Source organism: Hyperolius riggenbachi, chromosome 5 (assembly GCF_040937935.1).
Source record: "Hyperolius riggenbachi isolate aHypRig1 chromosome 5, aHypRig1.pri, whole genome shotgun sequence".
Classification (NCBI taxonomy): Eukaryota; Metazoa; Chordata; class Amphibia; order Anura; family Hyperoliidae; genus Hyperolius; species Hyperolius riggenbachi.
The window spans coordinates 385,130,683-385,150,262 of NC_090650.1; the positions used below are offsets into that span (position 1 = coordinate 385,130,683).

At 44.4% G+C, this 19,580-nt stretch overlaps 1 protein-coding gene across 3 annotated transcripts in view; it reads right to left on the bottom strand.

Annotated features, from left to right (window-relative positions):
• Positions 1 to 19,580, bottom strand: part of CPQ (carboxypeptidase Q) — a 576,560-nt gene that overhangs the window by 84,059 nt on the left and 472,921 nt on the right. For all 3 annotated transcript variants that reach the window (XM_068237698.1, XM_068237697.1, XM_068237696.1), the window contains exon 6: positions 18,035 to 18,126. In XM_068237698.1, coding sequence (XP_068093799.1) covers positions 18,035 to 18,126 — 92 coding nt within the window. The remainder of the gene's footprint in view (positions 1 to 18,034; positions 18,127 to 19,580) is intronic.

Consider the following 19,580-nt stretch of genomic DNA (forward strand, 5'->3'; position numbering starts at 1 on the left):
TTATAGCTTTATTTATAACATTGCATCATACTGTCACAGTGGCAGCATAGAATCCACACTCTCTATTTTAACTGGTTAATCCTATCTAGACAAATATTGTCGTCCAGATAGGAGCCGCGCATTGCCATCTGGACGTATATTTACATCCAGTGTAGCTGGGGTGCCCGCCACTCATTCATGTCAGGATTTAAATGGGAGTAATTGGTGAAGAGGAACATGTGTTCCCAGGGCCTATCAAAGTGCCTGGAATGGATGGACATGATCCTGATCAGGGGCCATCTTCATTTATAATAACAAAAGTAAAAAACACTTCCTAGTAACCTGGGATAATGTTTGTAGCACCATCTTGTGCCGGAAAAAAACTAAAAAAAAGCAGCCAGAATACATATTACTTAAAAATAAATACAATTAATCCATTCTAAAGCTCCCCCCTCACCCCCAGTTATCAAACAAAAACTTGCCATAGGGACTCATATCTTTTAATATGTATTTCATAAGGGTTAATAACTGTTTTTTCCCAAAAAGAGTTTGTAATTATTGACCAGATACAAAAAAAGCACAAAATAGAAAAAAAAAATCCATCTTTATTTTACACAGTATTGCTTGTTCCTCCAGGTTACTTATGGCGGGTTCTACCAGTAGGTCAGGCGCTTATTAGTGATATTGGATCAGTGCAAAAAATGGCTGCTTCTCCTGCACAGAGACAACAGGCACCAGGCTTACTTTGAGAACAAAAACTTGAAAGACACCCTTACTAGCTCCAATTATGTTGTTTTATGGTTGAAGGGAATTATTCACAGCAAGGCTACTGTAAACTATAACATAAAATCTAATTGAACCGATAAAAATAATGCACATTACCTCAGTGAGAAAATCCAGTTTTTAACAACCACTTTTATTGCTGTATTATTGGATGTCTGTTTTGTTTACTATTGCTCATGTATACAGCAGCTCAGAGGAAACTTTGGAGGGTAATCTACCTCAAGTATCAGAACTGTATGTGCTGCCTGCCACAATGAACAGTCTATGTACAGCAAAACCTTTTATTATTTTGCATTTACATAGCACTGACAATTTCCACAATTAATTGAACAGTTCATGTCACCAAGGGCCCTTACACACTGAAAATCGCAATTGCAGTGTGCTGTGTTCACAATTATCACATATTTATAAGCATTTTCAGATGTGATAAGCAATAAGGTAATTGTGTTTACTGGTTTTTCAAATAGGAGATCGCATAGCACCGCATTTGCTATGCTATTTAATGCGCTCCCATTCTTCTAACCCAATCACAAATGCAGGCAGACTAAGACCCCGTTTCCACTGCTGCGGGAATCGGGCCGAATCCACAGAGTTTCCCTGCAAACAAATTGTGCGGGGAAACTTTGCCATAGTAGATAATGCTGCCGCCGTCCGCATCGCTTGCCTTAGCAATTCCTCCGACATTGCAGAATTTTTCTGTGAGGGAAGCAGCGAATCCCATAGTCGTGCATGGCGCGACCTCTTAGATTCATCTGCGTACCCACAGACCAGGATGAGCCGCCGCACGTGGCGGCTAATGGAAACGGGCCCTAAAGCAGGCAGGCACTACATTTGCGATTGGGTCAAAAATGAATTGCACCACTCTGTTCAGGGCACCACGATTAATGTTAACCTCGTGCCTTTGCCAACGGCAAGGCACATGCACATCTGTGCACATCTGCGCCTGGCCGCACATGCGTGACAAAGCGCGACTCGGCCACCCGTGGAGACGGCGAAGGATTAGCGGCCCTGACGGGGCATAAAGTGTATCCAAGATTAACTTTTACTCATTGCATAATTGTGTACCTTTCCTATTATTTATAGGGCATTCCTCAAGCCAAATACTTTTTTGTTTTTGTTTAATACTCTAATTCCATATAAACTAAACAAGCTTCGCCCACAGGTTTCCAGAGAGCCAAGGCACTTTCAGACAGTAGCAAGGGCTCATGGAAGCTCAGTCTGGGCAGGAGGAGGGGAAGCTATTAGTAGCCAGAGATTTCAGGTGCAGAGGGGAGGAGGGGGGAAGAGGGGGGAATTAGGTTTTTTTCACAGGCTGAGTGCTGAAGATGCAGATAAGCTTGCCTGTGTGTAATGTTTACAAACAACATGGCTGCCCTCATTGTATCACAGGAAGAAATAATCATATACCGTAGAAGCGGTTTGCAGCTAGATTTGCTGTGTAAACTATCTAAACTTTAGATAAGATATATAGACAAGTTACTTGTTATGGTTAGTTTTTCATCTTGGATGCGCTTTAAGGATGCCCCAGGTGAGTATGGTACCTGAGATGCTTCTCGTCTCAGGTACACTTTAAATGCTAAAATATACAGCGACTTGCTTACAGCGAGCACATGAAAATGCTACATATATATGTACCAGGGGTCAGCTGGATAGTGTACTGGTAAGGGGTTGAATCCCGGCTCACTCCAGTGCATAGAACAGTACGGGGTCTTTGGGCAAGGCTCCCTAATGATCCTGGTTGCCCATGGAGAGTGTCTTAAAGCGGACCTGAACTCAGACCTCCTCTCTGCTCTAAAAGATACACAACAGCATAATAACCTTTAAAGAAAAAACATGTCTTTGTTACAGCTGATACAAATCCTGCAATAAATCTGCAGTTTTTCTACTTCCTGATTCATGGAAGCAGACATATTGTGTACAGCCTGTACTTTCAAATGGGCGTATCTTCCGTAGGCAGTCATGCAACACAGGGGGGAGATCAAATTACAACTAGTGATTGGACACAAATGAGGGGGAATTACACAGGCTAAACTCTTTAAATACATACATACAGGGTGCATTTCTGTTATGTTTTCTTTGTGTCCTGTGCAAGAGTTCAGGTCCACTTTAAGTGGTTGCAGCACTGGCACTTTAAGTCTGTCAGGAGAAAAGCGCGATATAAATGTTCTGTGTCTTGTCTTCCAAATGAAAAAAACAGTCAGAAATAAGAAGGGACAATCAAGTTTAAAGACACTGCTTGCAGCTTTTAAATTAAACATGACAGAGAATCATTCTCAAGCAGCTGAGCTCTCTTTGGTTTTATTTTTCTGTATGAAAGTTTCTTGTGAGCTGCAGGTACATGTCGTCCATGCTTTGATGTTTTATTGCTCTGTGATCTGTCTGGGGCCAAGCTCAGAACTCAGCTGGAACTGTGAGCGGATAGACAGCCGAAAGTCAGGAATGATAAACCCGCTGTAATGTCCCCACTGTGCAACCTAAAACTCCCTGTGCAGAGGAGAATTAACTACAAGACGCATTTAAAGACAATAATATTGTACTTTCGTATTCATTTTGTCAGGTTTTTTATTTCTTTTATTTTAGATATTTTTAGGAAGACGGGCTTTCAGAGGTTTGGTTCTCTAAAATCAAACATACGGAATGTTTCCAGGGCCGGTTCTCTCATGAAGCAAGGTGAAACATTTGCATCAGGCGCAGAGATTACAGGGGCAGCATGTGTGTGTTTTCACTAATAGCATGCAATCAGAGTAGGAGGAGAGCGAGGTGAAGAGGTCATCATTGGGGAAAAGCAGCTTGTTGTGCTGTGTGAGGAGTCTGACAGTTGGGGGGGGGGGAGAGAGCAGCAGTGTTTCATTTGACTTGCACAGCAGAAGGGAGAAGGTGGCACTGCTGTCCTGACGGCGGAGGATTGGAGTGGCTGAGGGTGAGCAGTTTGTTTATCACAGACAGAAAGTGTGCCAGTGTGCTATTGTGTTGAGCTGCAGCATGTCATGTGAGAACATTAAATGTAGCAGAGTAGCTTGCTAAATAGCAGCGAGAGCAGTGATTAGTCCAATGACAGCGCCATGGTCCCGCCCGCGGGATCATTGGCTCCAGTAATAACACAAGTTGCTATACTTTTTCCCCTTACTTCCACTAGGGCTTACTTTGGTGGTAGGGCTTATATTTAGAGCATGCTCGATATTTCTACTAGGGCTCACTATTGGGGGATGTCTTAATTTCAGGGAGACTTGGTAGTGAATGGCTGTTGCTCAGTCCATTCAAAATAGTGTGCAAACAAGTAGGGATGTTGGCCAACATATTTGTATAGGTCCTTTCCCTGGAGGAAAATATTAAAGGTGTTTAGTAAAGACTAAAGGAAATACTGAGAACTCCCCATGAGGAGATGGACTAGTCCCAGATCTGTCAGATTTTTACAACCCACTGTAAGTTACAACAATATAGGAAAAAAATCTCTAGGTCATTTTACTTCGGAAAAAAACAAGGGTACATTTTTTACACATGCATACATGTGCACTTTAAATTTGACATTTTTTTTGTCACAGTGTTCCTTTAAAGGGACACTGTACGGGGGTCAGGGGAAAATGAGTTGAAGTTATCCGGGGCTTCTAATGGTCCCCCACAGACATCCTGTGCCCGCGCAGTCACTCCCCAATGCTCCGGCCCCGCCTCTGGTTCACTTCTGGAATTTCAGACTTTAAAGTCTGAAAACCACTGCGCCTGCGTTGCCGTGTCCTCACTCCCGCTGATGGCACCAGGAGCGTACTGCACAGGCCCAGTATGGTCTGTGCCTGCGCCGTGCATTCCTGGAGACATCAGGGGTAGCGAGGACACGGCAACGCAGGCGCAGTGGTTTTCAGACTTTAAAGTCTGAAATTCCAGAAGTGAACCGGAGGCGGGGCCGGAGCATCGGTGAGTGGCTGCACGGGCACAAGATGCCTGTGGGGGACCATTAGAAGCCCTGGGTAACTTCAACTCATTTTCCCCCTACAGTATCCCTTTAAGTAATGAAATTAGAATGTTTTGTGTCCAGTGGCAACAAGTAGCAGATCTCTGGCAAAGTGACTCATGTTATGTGTTCCTCCTTTGCTTTATTTCTTCCATCGCTCATTCCCAAAGACACATTTCTGCCAAATGTCAGACTGAACTCTGCACAAATGGACTGTAATTTAGTGGTGTATTTGAATAATCCCACAAGTGACAATCCAAGTGGCACAGACAGTGAGTCACATAGCTGAGATGTTCCCTGTCCTCGCTGGTGTCATCGCCGTGTAGTCTCTGATCATCTGAGGTCACTGACACCCATTGATCCATGCACAGACTCTGCTAAATGTACTTAGCAAAGGTCACTGTATGGTAACCACTGTCTGTTATTGTTACCATTCTCAATGACTCATTTAGAGTACACTGGCTTGTGGTGCATTAAAACTGGCATCATTGTTTTGGGGTCCTCATAGGCAAACGCAGGGAGGGATTACAGCTGCCCAGAATCCCCCCTCAGACCAGGGCCAGTGCAGTGTCTGGGGACAGGCAAAAGTTGAAACACCAGAATATATGCAGGTATCCTGCAGCTCCCAGCACTGCCCCCTTTCTTTCCCTGCTACAGTTGACTTTGGATGGAGCAGCAGCATGTGTACAGAGCATGGAACAGCAGCGTGTGTACAGATCATGAAGCAGCAGCGTGTGTACAGAGCATGGAGCAGCAGTGTGTGTACAGAGCATAAAGCAGCAGCGTGTGTACAGAGCATGGAGCAGCAGCGTGTGTATAGAGCATGGAGCAGCTCTGGGGAACGTAACAGAGCACAGATCCAGGTATGAGCACAGCCCTGTGTCCTGCTGGGTGAATGCTTCACTTTCCCCTTCATTACCAATGCCGGCTGTCCTCATTATTATCTGTATCCAAACTGCTCCTGATCGCTACCTTTGTCGATTGGGAGATCGGACATATAGGAAATAATTGTCAGATCCTGTCAGTAGGATGGGAAATTGCATTATGTGTACCCAGCATGATCAGGGGAGGACTGGGGCCTTTTGGCCTGGAGGGAAACCACAAACTAGAGGCCCATTTTCACGGCAGCCCGGGCCCAAATTACATCACACACGTGCCCCACGTGCTATATGCCAAAAGGCACATGGGAAATACAGCAAGGACACATGAGGGACAGCGTGACAGGTAAAGTATAATGCACTGGCAATAGGGGGGGGGGGGGGGGAAACATAAAACATTTTGAGTTACAACGGCCAGGGTTTCCGTCGCGTTCATTGTTTGTGATTATCGCACTGGATCGACCACATCATCCTGAGATTTCCCAGCATCTCAGATCGATACTTTCAATCAATTTCCACCCGAAATCAGACAGATATTTTCCCACGGACCCTGCAGGCAAGCCTCTGCTCTGCATCATGCTGTTTATATTTACCAACTTGCCCACCCTCTAATTACTCTGTAATTAGGCATTGATTTCCCTCGGCCAGCCTAGTGGTTCACATTGCCTTATACAAAAACATGTACCAGGCACTGTACCAGCCCTAAATCATTAAATGAGAGGCAGCCTGGGGGGAAATTTCCCCCCTTCCCCCCTGGCCAGTCCTCCCCTGAGCATGATGATCTACCATATTATTATATTGTATTGTGCGTGGCTGAGGAAGACCATTCAGGAATCCCCCTTTGAAAATTCTGGGTTTGCCCCTGGTCCTGGAGTTGTTGACTAAAAAAGTTGCTAAACTGTTTCAGGAACAGTACATAGCCAAGTTTGCAGACGTGTATCTGGGACTTACATGCCGATAGGCACTCATAGGTAATTGAGGGAAATTTGGGTGCACATGGTGCTTGATTTTACCAGGTGGTGTTGGGGTCCAAATTTCCCTAAATTACCAACAATAACATGGGCGCCTATGGAACATCAAAACATCCACTGTACTTCCAGAATCCAAATTTCCTGTCACTCATACATGCAACCTCAGCTCTGATCATCTCCATGCAGGATCTTTTTGAAGCAACCGTCTCCTTCTTGGCTGCATTGTTGGCGTTCTCTTGGAAGGGGATATTTTAGGGGTTTTAGTTCTACTTTGAGGGCTCTTTCAGGTTTGGGGGAATAGTAGCAGGCATTGGAGAGGTTATGTTCTGCTTGGATGGGGATTATGGTAGTTGGCGGGTGGGACAGTATTAGGCACTGACAGTTATGTTAGGTATGGAAGCTTAAAGAGACTCTGTAACAAATTTTTAAGCCTTAGTTCTTCTATCCTATAAGTTCCTATGCCTGTTCTAATGTGCTCTGGCTTACTGCGGCCTTTCCTAATTGCACTGTCTCTGTAATAAATCTTATCTCCTTTCCTCTGTCGTGTCTGTCGGGCTAAGGCTTGAATGTGTGGAATGTGCAGGGCTGCTTGTGATTGGATAGAAGCGATACACACCCTCTGCAGGCCCCCTGCACACTCTGTATGACTCACACACTCTGTTTATGTGAGCCTATCACAAGCAGGTTAGTTTGTTTGTACACACTGCCTAAAACTGTTAATTACAAGCCAGGATTGCAGCAGAGAGTGGCAGAAACAGCACAGAGGGGCACAGGAGAAAATAAGGAATAGAATGGTATGCTTTTTAGTGTAAGAATATTACAGTACAGATTCTCTTTAAGGACAGGTTTTATGTCAACCTCCCTGGCGGTAAGCCCGACCTCAGGTCGGGCTACGCGCGCAGGAGGATTTCTCAGGCCCTGCTGGGCCGATTTGCATAATTTTTTTTCTGTACACGCAGCTAGCACTTTGCTAGCTGCGTGTACTTCCCGATCTCCGCCGCTCCTCGCTGATTCGCCGCTATCCACCATGCCGTACCGCCCCCCCCCCCCTAGACCCCTTGCGCAGCCTGACCTATCAGCGCCAGGCAGCGCTGAGGGGTGGATCGGGACTCCCCATGACATCACGACGTCCATGACGTCAATGACGACCGTCGCCATGGCGACCTGGGAAGCCCAGCAGGAAATCCCGTTCTGAACGGGATTTCCTGCTTCCTGCGATCGCAGTAGGTAGGGGGATGCCGCTGCTCGGCGGCTATCATGTAGCTAGTGCTAAGCTAGCTTCATGACTTTAAAAAAAAATATATAGTGCTGCGTTGCCCCCTGGCGGTTCTAATTGACCGCCAGGGAGGTTAAAGAGACACTGAAGCGAAAAAACAATTATGATATTATGATTTGTATGTGTAGTACAGCTAAGAAATAAAACATTAAGATCAGATACATCAGTCTAATTGTTTCCAGTACAGGAAGAGTTGAGAAACTCCAGTTGTTATTTCTATGCAAACAAGCCATTAAGCTCTCCGACTAATTTAGTCGTGGAGAGGGCTGTTATCTGACTTTTATTATCTCAACTGTTCCTGGACTATTTACTTTTCCTCTGCTAGAGGAGAGGTCATTACTTCACAGACTGCTCTGAAAGAATCATTTTGAATGCTGAGTGTTGTGTAATCTGCACATATTATAGAATAATGCAATGTTAGAAAAAACACTATATACCTGAAAATAAAAGTATGAGAATATTTTCTTTGCTGCAAATCTTCTAGTAATTATTCATAGTACACAACCAATTCATTATATCATATTTTTTTTTTCGCTTCAGTGTCTCTTTAAGCTTGAGGGAAGGCGCAGTTATAGGCACTGATAAGGGTCTATGCTCGGCTTAACAGAAGAATATTAATATTCTATCTCCAGAATGTTGTAATGTTGTGTAAGATTGCAGAATGAGATGATTCACCATATATACAGTAAATAGACAGTAAAACCTTGGATTGCAAGTAACTTAATTTGCAAGCGCTTTACAAGACAAGCAAACCTTTTTATGAAATTTTGACTTGATAAGTATAAGGAATCCGCCTTTGTACGGGCGTGATTCCGCCAAGACCTGGGTGGAATCTGCCGCTTACGGGTCTCGGCGCTTGTTCCCCGCTGAGGACGCTGCCGATGGCTCACAGGCCGTACATTCTGATAAGCGGAGGGCGCGTTCACAACGTACGCCCTCCACAACGATAAACAATATCTCCAGTCAGCTAACAGAGCAGTGTCAGCTGGCACCTAGGCAGGGCCTTGCTGTGTGATTGGATGCTGTATTGTATTTAAACCTGCAGAGTGCTCCCAGTCATCGCCCATGATAAGCATAGCTTTGGCTAGTTGCTGGGTACGCACTCTTTGATTACTGGTTTCTGGATATTGACCTTGGCTTTGACTGCTGTGATTAACCTTGCTTGCTTCCTGGATATCCCTTGCCTGCTGTCTAGACTGACCCTTGCTTGTTTACTGGATACTCTCTGCCTGCTGCCTGGACTGATCAGTGCCTGTTTACCGGATACCCTTGTCTGCCACCTGGACCGACCATTGCCTGTTATTGGATACCTCTTGCATGCTATCTGGATTGTCTGGGAACTTTCCTGTCATCCCTGCTACTACTGACACTCGACACTGATTGCCTCACTCCTCTGGACCCAGGTAATAACCTGTGTGATACTGCTGATTTGTTGAACTGTGTTACTAGCCTCATTAGTGGTTCTTGGTGGTAAGTCTGCCTTCTACGTCAGCTTGTGTGCTGTGCTCGCCTAAGTCCTAATTAGGGCCAGGTAGTGGTGCGCCAGGCAGGGGCAGCTAGGTAAAGAGCGAGACCTCTAGCCTGGGGCGTACACGCTGAATCCAAGAGTTATACCACCAAGCCTGACAATATGCAAGAAACATCTTGATTTACAAGTACAGGAAGTATATGCGCTGATGAGAACCAACCAGTCCAAAACAGGCTGTATGCATGATGGATTATCGTGGCTCAATTGTGTACAATTAACAAGCTAACACATCATTGCATTCCAGCGGTTCTGGAGGTGTGGTTAGCTTACAGGGGCAACAAAGGATGATTTGCATATTCAGCAGTGAAGCATTGTGGGAGACATCATATGCTCACTCCAATCTGAATAATCGCAAATACCTTCTGTTTTAAGAAGACAAACTTTTGTTTTGCATAACATTTTATTAACCTCCTTGCCGGTCTAAAAAATCCGGCAAGGAGGCAGCGCCGCACTTTTTTTTTTTTTTTTTTTTAAATCATGTAGCGAGCCAAGGGCTCGCTACATGATAGCCGCTGAGCGGCGGCATCCCCCTACCTACTCCGATCGCCTTCGGCGATCAGAGTATGCAAGAAATCCCGTTGAGAACGGGATTTCTTGCAGGGCTTCCCCGGTCGCCATGGCGACCGGGCGGGATGACGTCACCGACGTCATGGACGTCGTGACGTCAGAGGGAACCCCGATCTGCCCCTTAGCGCTGCCTGGCACTGATTGGCCAGGCTGCGCAGGGGTCTGGGGCGGGGGGGGGGCGGCTCGGCGCGGCGGGTAGCGGCGAATCGGCGGCGAGCGGCGGCGATCGCAAGTTACAAGCAGCTAGCAAAGTGCTAGCTGCTTGTAACAAAAAAAAAAAATATGCAAATCGGCCCAGCGGGGCCTGAGAAATCCTCCTGCGCAGGTTACCCCGAACTGTGTTCGGGATAACCGGCAAGGAGGTTAAGAGGGCTTTTTGGTCCATTGTAGCTTCTTACATACTCCTGGGAGTTCTGGTTCACCATGAGATTGCTGGGTTGTCTGCATCTCTGGGTGTTTCAAGTCCTACCCTATAGAGTCACATTAATCCATGCCACGCACTGATGAGGATCAACCAATCCAAAACTGTAAGCAAGGTCGGGGCCAGCTTGCTGGCACTGGGGACTTGTCCCCTGGGGACTTCGGTCCCCGCCCTGACTCCCTCTTGGGGGAGCCACCCAGACCATGTGGGTGTCCACATGGTCAGGCCCTGTGGGTAACCACAGGGCAGGTTGGGGTCCTCCAATACTTCGGGTGTCGGAAGATGCAAAAGCCCCCTGCGCCGAAGGCAAAGGGGAGGTTCCCTTTGGGGGACACCGGAAAGGGTCCTGCTTCGGTGGGGCCTGGGACTGCCCATGCACGTTTTTGTGGGGTGTTTCTGCACCTTCACTTTTTCCGTGCATGGGCATCAAGCCTTGCGTACTCCGGGCTCCTGTTGCATGCAACAGGGGCTAAGGAAGCTAAAAAAAACCAAAACTGTATGCATGTTGGTTTATTGTGGCTCTCTGTACAATAACAAGCTCCAAATCCAAACTTGGAATTCAAAGTTATGTCAGAGGCCTTTGTGTTTTGTTACTATCTGTGATGTGTCCCCCAAGTAATCTGCGATTTACAGGCAATGTATTTCCAGCCTAATTCTTGTATACAGCTATTTCTTAAAAACAGCTAGTTTCTTTAGAATGGCGTCTTGCCGAGGGACAGCAGGGCAATGACAACACCCAAAATGTCCAGCCAACAACATTCCTGCATAAAAAATAAATCCATTTCAGCTTTACTCTCCCTCCATCACATTACTCAGCCCTCAGCTTATTTGGTCAGTTGCTACAATAAAAACCAAAAAATATATTGCGGAGGATTGTTGTGCTGGTAATTCATTCTACATAGCTATGATTCGAGGTTCTGTGGGCATGGTAAAACAGAAAAAACAAAATAATTTGCCTTTTATAGATCTTTCAAAGCAGAGCTGTCAGCCATACTATCTCAGAAAAAAACACACATATATGAGTAGATAAATACTTGCACTACTTACATAACACGTGTATTGTACTGTCCACATTTTGAATCTAGTGATTTTTCTACAGTAAAAAAAGAGAAAATCCTTCTTAGCATTTCCCATTTTAAATGTGACTATTTTGAAGCCAATCCTGATGTCATTTCCTCCCTTACTCTCCTCTGCCTGATTTGCTCGCCCTTTACTATAGAAAGTGCTTTTAAAGAGAACCCGAGGTGGCATTGTATTACGTTAGTGGGGCACAGAGGCTGGTTGGGCACTCTAACACCAGCCTCTGTTGCCCCATCGTGTGCCTCAAAGACCCCCCTGCTCGCCGCTATAGCTTCCGCAGTGCTGGCGACACGCAGCGTGTCGCCAGCACAATATTTACCTAAGCGCTGTCTGTCAGCGCCGCTCCCCCGCCTCCTCCGCATTGCCGCTACCCGCCCGCGTCCCTTCCCTCCCGCTGATAGGAGGGAAGGGAAGCGGGCGGGTAGCGTCGATGCGGAGGAGGCGGGGGAGCGGCGCTTATAGACAGCGCTAGGGTAAACATTGTGCTGGCGACGCGCTGCGTGTCGCCAGCACTACGGGAGCTATAGCGGCGAGCAGGGGGGTCTTTGAGGCACACGATGGGGCAACAGAGGCTGGTGTTAGTGTGCCCAACCAGCCTCTGTGCCCCACTAACGTAATGAAATGCCACCTCGGGTTCTCTTTAACTCAGCATGAGAAATATTGGCCAATCAGAGAGGAACAGAGGTGTGGGAGGGGGAAACAGGAGGGAAAGGGGCTTCAGCCAATCAGGCTGCATTAGTTAAGTCTGAGCAGAAGTAGAGAAGCAAAAACGGACAACCCAGCATGCCCTACAACTTCCTTTTTTTGCGTAGCAAATTTTGTGTGTACCAAATAAGAGTCAGGTAAACTGGGGAAAAAGTAATAGCGATTTTAACTTTTGGATCACCTGGTTAGCATCCTTATTACTTGTTTACCAGATAAAAATAAAGAATTGATTTTTGATTTTATGCCTGACAGTTACTCTTTAACACATTCATAAAAGTACCCTGGCAGATTGCCCATGCAGTTTCAATAGATAAAATAGTTTAAATTATCTATATAAAAAATAAAATAAAATATGCACAAAGGGAAGAAGATGGATTTGCCTTTTGTAGACAAGAAAAAGAACCAATCTAGGGCTAATTTGCACTAGGTATTCTGGGTCCAATACAGCGTTCCGGACGTATGAATGTGTAATTTGCATGTGTCCTGGAAGGGGCCGTGCTATGAACCTCTATAGAGGGAAGCACGTTATCCAAGATTTTGCTGCAAGTGCGATTTCTGTTTCCGGATGTGAATGCACGCAGTTTCACGCATTAGGTTATTTTCAATGAGCTATTACATTGTCGCTGCAGACATCAGAAAAAGGCATAAACCAGGCACTCTGTCGGAGCGCAGTGGGCCACAATGATTTGAATAAAGTGATGATGTCCCAGAATCAGCCACTCCCAGCCCCTTGTGGTCAGTAGAAGTGCCTGGCTCTTCTACTGACCACATATGCTATTGCTCCGTTGTTATTGCCTGATGAAGCGGGATCAAACCTGCGAAACGCATTGCATATTTGGAGTTCATAAATAAAATATATTGACTGTGTTTACTACAGTCGTTGTGTGTCTACTTGGAGGAGGTAAGTCCACCACTACCTCCTCTATTTAGCAAGAATTTGGTTTTTAAGCTCATTTAGCTTCCTTTTATCCTTTTGGAGCCTCTGTTCTCCTGCCTAATCCTACTTAGAACTAGGCTGTGTTCCTTTCTTTATTTGACCATAATGCGCAGACAGCGACGGATGGCATTATATAGATGTATATTAATTTGTGTTTATTGTATTGCGTGGTTCCTTAGCACTTTAATTCTTGCACTCCTGACAAAGCCTCTATATGTGGTGAAACATGTAGGCTCACTAGTGTATTAATCGTTTTTAGGATAGGAGGAGCACTAGCCTGATCATATGCAATTTCTGTGAGGGATTTTACTGCATAGGATTTTTTTTTCCATTAATTTATTTGTATCTGTGTAGTACCCACACCTTTTAAAGTTATTATTAAAAGTTATCTTTTATATTCTAGTACCAATAGTCCTCTCTATAGTGTTCCTTATTGTGTTCTGAACCACAACAACTTACATTTGTTTCCTGACGATTTCAAGAAAAGAGATGCTAATATTTCTGGCATGAATGTATATTGAAAGCAAATTGTATGCAGCTTGGCAGTAGACCAATCAAATTGATAGAACTCAACTTCCTAAACGCCACCCTCAAATTCCCAAGCTGCTCATGTGTGTGATCTTTCTGCACAGGAGAACAATAATGAAGCACACCCTAAGTACAACGTTAATGCTCTGCTTTATGTATTTGAAAACAAGGTATATATAGACAGTCAGTGAATGTAGGATTTTACAGACCAATCAGCTGCTTAAACATTTCAGTGTGTTTACAGATCAATCAGATGCTCGTACAGGATGGCATACATGTTTGGCTAACTGACCCTAGTTTGTCATTATATTTACATACACAATAGCAATGCTTTCTACTTTAACACAATGGTGTACATTTTAGTATGTTTGGCTACCTGACTCTAGTTTGTCATATTTACATACACAATAGCAAAGACCCATATAAACAATGCATTCTAACTTACATAAGTGGTCCCAAGATCAATATGTATCTCCTTTAACAAATAGCAAACATTAACAGACTTGATCAACAACACTGAATTACACTGAGGGATTTTCCACAATGCACACTTGTTGTGTGAAGGACCAGAAATTCATATTGTCACTAAAGGTAAATAATTTGATCTTTATTATTATTATTATTATTTATTAGATTTATATAGCGCCAACATATTACGCAGCGCTGTACAATAAATAGGCTTACAGACAATGATAACAGGGTTGACAGAACAATACAGGTAACGGACCATAGATACAACAATACAGGTAATAGCAATAAGATACACAACACAATGCAGATAATAGTACAATGCCAGATCATAAACTGGAATGGTAGTGGTAAAAAATTACCAGTTCCAAATTCTGATCTTTAATTATATAACAGGTTCTTTACAACAATGCATGAAAGGAATCTTCTCATCTATGTTTCTGTCTACAATTTACCTGCCTTCCATATTCCATAAGAAATGTGCTTCCCTCAAACCCCACAGAATATTCAAACTAAGATTATACAGAAAATCTAACACACTATATGCCAAATTTAACAATTAGATCAGATAAAAGGCCTGTTAACACATTCATCCAGTCACACATATACACCCCCAGCAGAAGGGCCCTTCTACCCCTATGCGTTCCTGTGTGTGCACAAAAATAAAAACAAGTAGGGCAAAAAAGTTTTAAAAAGTATTATGCGGAATAAAATTAATCAATAAAAATAAATGAAAAAAATGTTCACATCCGTAAGGAGTCTGTCCCGAGAGTTTCTTCTAATGGATTTTCTTATGACCATCTATTGACACAGATCCTCCGATTAGGAGGTGTCCAGTCTATCTCATAGATTCACACTTCACACACACAGTAAATGTCGGAATAGGTAGGAAGGCAGTTGTTCCAATCCTTCTTCTCCTTCTTCTTTGTAGTAAATGTCTCCTTCATGTGACTCCACAGACAGTCCGTCTAGCTCAGGCATGGGCAAACTTGGCCCACCAGCTGTTGAGGAACTACAAGTCCCACAATGCAATGCAGGAGTCTTACAGCCACAGTCATGACTCATAAAGGCAAATGCATTGTGGGACTTGTAGTTCCTTAACAGCTGGAGGGCCAAGTTTGCCCATGCCTGGTCTAGCTCCTTGTCTCTCCGCTCCCCTAAAATTCTCACCGCTGCGAGTCCGGAGGAGTCTGGTAACAAAACAATCCGCTCGCTGTTCTCCAAGCTGGTGCTCCCGTGCGGCATACGTCACTTCCATGTGTTAGACTCAAGGGTTAGCTCGCCGCATTTCCGCCCAGCCGGTTCCAGCTCGTATTGGTTCCTATGGGTGACGTCACCACCAAAGGTCTCTGAGACTTTGCTTACAGGCTGCCGCTGCACGCTTCTACGGCTCGCTTCTTGTCTTGTCTTGGACCACCTGTTCTTTTATCACCTTGTGGGTTCTCCACTGAAGTCCATCAAAGTTTAACAGTGGGGATATCGGACAATTTTTGTGAATAGTATGGAAGAAGCTCAGCGTAAGCCTAATCAGTTCTTCTTAGTTATTTTGGTGTCGGGGTCAGGCAAGACTAGCTGGCTTTTACATTTACACAAACATTTAGTTTATCTAGGGGCATTTTGTTGATGTGTGTACTATAAAGCCGACCTAAACCCAGAACTTCCTCTCTGCACTAAAAGATAAGCAACGGTATCATAACCTTTAAAGAAAAATATTTCTTTGTTGCAAACCCCAGAACTCCTGCTGAGATGCTGCAGAGTGGTTATTACCTGGTTTCATGGCAGCACAGAAACAGATAACCTCCTATGTTTACATATTAGCCTGTCTGAACGGCACAAACGTCGGCACAGATCAGACAGAGATGACAGCTCAAATTACAGTGGCTCATTATTAGCAGATAAGGAAGAATTAGGCAGGCTGTTATCTGGTTTCTCTGTGTTTTCATTCTCTATTGTGGAAGAGTTTAGGTCTGCTTTAATTCTCAACCAAACTTTAAATTAATAGGGTCTCCCAAGGCTTGAAAACAATATATAACGTTTTTCATGACTACAAATGTATTTTATAAACAGTATAAACCCCTTTGAGCCATCCAGAGGTGTACCCAGTGAAAAAAGTGCCTATGGCTAAGACTGAAATATGCCCTGGAGTAGAGAAGGAGGGGGAGGTGTCACCATCCACAAATGTAAGATGTAGTCTGAGTTGAATTGTTTGGGTTGATGTGAAGCATGAACTGCAAGAATGAAGTATGGCAATATATCAGCTTGTACATTTTTCTTTAAAAACAATTTGGGCAGCTTGTCCCCCCAAATAATGTAATCAAGCAGAAAAATGCCTCCCCCCTCCCCCCCCGATAAAAACTGTAATCTAGATGGAGAACATCAGGGATGCTATGGAGCAGGCCCCTTAGTAGGAGGCGCCTATGGCACATGCATTACCTGCACCAGTGTAGATACGCCTCTGGAGCCATCCCATGCATGACAAGCTATGTCATGTACTGTAAATGTTTTAAGGTGGATGATCCTATATACTGAGTGGTATATATTTACTCCTATGTGCACAGGAGGAGCGATCTGGATAGGTGGTGTGAATTTGTAGAGACAACAGTTGTATGATGGTGGCGTGGTGCGGCTCTATGATGACCACTCACTGTGGTTAGTAGAATATCTGTGTAGACAGGGATGGGGTAGGGACAAGACAAAAGGGGAAGAGTGCACTCAATTTCAAAACAATATAGACATTCCACCACCACCTGCCCCCAAACCAGGAGGATTACAAGTACCAGCCAGCTTGGAGACCACACTTGGAAATACCAAGGCAGAGTTATCCTGCGACCAAAAGGAGACAGCAGGCGATCGGCGACACTGTATCCAGAGCCTATGTCCCTGGCCTACAAAGGGACAAAAGCGCTGACACTGACCAACCCATACGGGCGAGTCAGCAACTTATAGAGGTGAGAATATTCCACGGAGAGACTTGTCTCTATATTGTTTTGAAATTGAGTGCGCTCTTCCCCTTTTGTCTTGTCCCTACCCCATCCCTGTCTACACAGATATGTACTGTAAATGCCTTATACGCTCAAAAAACTTCCTGCTACAAAACAATATACAAAGTTCCCATCTGCAGATATTACCTGCTGCTAAAGTTCCTGTTAACTATCTTTATTCCTTATTTATGCTATTCAGTCGCTGCAGCAGTTGTCCCATTAGGCCGCGCGCACACAGCCTAATGATGGTGAATGGGACTATAGGAGTGCCAGGAACAGCTGAGACGCCAGTGTTCCTGAGCTCATGGGAAGCAGCCGCTTCAACAGCGAACATGTTCATCAGCATAAATAATGAATAAAAGAAGCTTTGACAGCAGGTATTACCTGCATATGAGAACTTTGTATATTGTTTTGAAGCCCTGGGAGACCCTGCTAATTAAACGTTTAATTGGTTGAGCTTTTAAGGGAACCCGAGGTGAGAGGTATATGGAGGCTGCCATATTTATCTCCTTTTAAACAATGCAAGTTACCTGGCTGCCCCACTGATCCTGTAACAAAAGACATAGCAAATGATAGGCTGAGAGTAGCTCAGTGCGTGAGTCATACAGAGTGTGCAGGGGGCCTGGAAAGGGTGTGTATAGCTTCTATCCAATCACAAGCAGCACAGCACATTCCAGCCTGACTGCCTCAGCCCAACAGAGCCGACAGAGGAGAGAAGATTAGATCATATAACAGAGATAATACAGCCACTGTGCAAATAGGAAAGGCTGCAGTAACACAGACCACATTAGAACTGGAACTTATAGGATAGAAGAAATAAGGCTCAAAGTTTTGTTACAGAGTCTCTTTAAGGGTGAGTTTCTAGCCCTAGCATCAGACAATTTTTTTTGTTCAACCTTCGTCCTCTTCAAAATTGGTATTTAAAAAAAAAACTGAATTAAAATTTGTGTGTATGTAGCAAGTAATTGGCAAAAGTAATTTCTTACCTTATGTCTTTCGTAATACTGGTTGGCACCCACACCTCCTTGTTCCTCTCCAGTCCACAGGACCAGGCGGACTGTTCTTTTAGGACGAAGACCTGAAAAAAAGAGGCAAAAATATGTAAACAACATACATATATGGACAGCAACACTCACTGTATCATTGATAATGGGTAGGATGCCGCCCAATGAGTGTTCTATTTTAATATTTTAAAATGCAAATAAAAAAATATATAATAAAAAGAGAGGTTATTGCTTACCTCTCCAGAAGATCTAGACACTAGTTTAACTGGAAAAAGTTTTTAATCAAAAAGCAACGTGTTTCACGGGTCATGGCCCACTTCCTCAGGTCAGTACAAAATGCCTTGATAGCATAGGGGAAAGATTGTGGGTGCCTCTAATCATAGGGGAAAGTGTGTGGGTGCCTCTAATCATAGGGTTAGAGTGTGGGCGCCTCTAGAGGCACCTACACGCTATCCCCTATGCTATCAAGGCATTTTGTATTGTCCTGAGGAAGCGGGCCATGACATGTGAAATGCGTTGTCAGATTGATAAAAACTTTTCCAGTTGAACTGGTGTCTATATCTTCCGGAGAGGTACCTCTCTTTTTATTATATCATTTTTTATTTGCATTTTAAAATACTAAAACAGAACATACATTGGGCGCCTCCAACCTACCCATTACCAGTCAGACCTCCTTTGGAGGAAATAGCTTTGCAGTTTTTCTGGAAAGTCTATCATATCACAGGAGAGCAACCATCCAGTATCCAGCAGGACCTGGAGTACCAAGCGGGGACGGTTATTCCCTGCAGGCCTATATGGTGGTTGTGAGTATATATATATAATGTTATCCTCCCTATACCTGACAATACTGCAGCATTGGGCTCCCGGTCTCTCCCTACTTCTCACCTAAGTATTCTTGTCTCCTACAAGAATCACCAAAGAAAAAAAAACCTATAACTGTGTCATTGAGCAGAGCTCTTAGCAAAAAATGATTTGATGATTATAAAAAGAGTACTCATAAGGGTCTGCACACTGAATGAGAGACATGGAAGTGGATGCAAGCCACATCTGGGTCTGCACAATACATGAATAAACAGGAGCAATCAGGGTCTGAAAGTACATTGAATGGGCGTACTTTCGGGGGTCCCTGGAATGGATGGGCGGAGGGTGACGGTGGAAGCCTCTTCAGGGTCCAGAGGCTTCCCCCTCGCGAGGTAGGTAGCCCCTAGGGGCACTTTTTTCACTACAGCTTTACTTTAAGAAATATGTGCTGATCTTATACCTACTTTGTTTAACAAATGATCATAGGAGAGACAAATATCTGTGGTCACCATCTTTGGAGCTCTTATGCAAACTTTTTTTACAACAGTTTTCAGCAGATCGATTGTTGATCGTTCAATTTTCAAAGACTTTTATATCACGTGTGTACGCAGCTTAGGAAACTTTAGCCATGCTCATAGCCACACTGTAGGGAATAAAGCAGAATCTTCCTTGTCCCTTTCCACCTCACCTTTCCAGTGATGGGACCCAGCAGAGCCTGCGCAGCCTT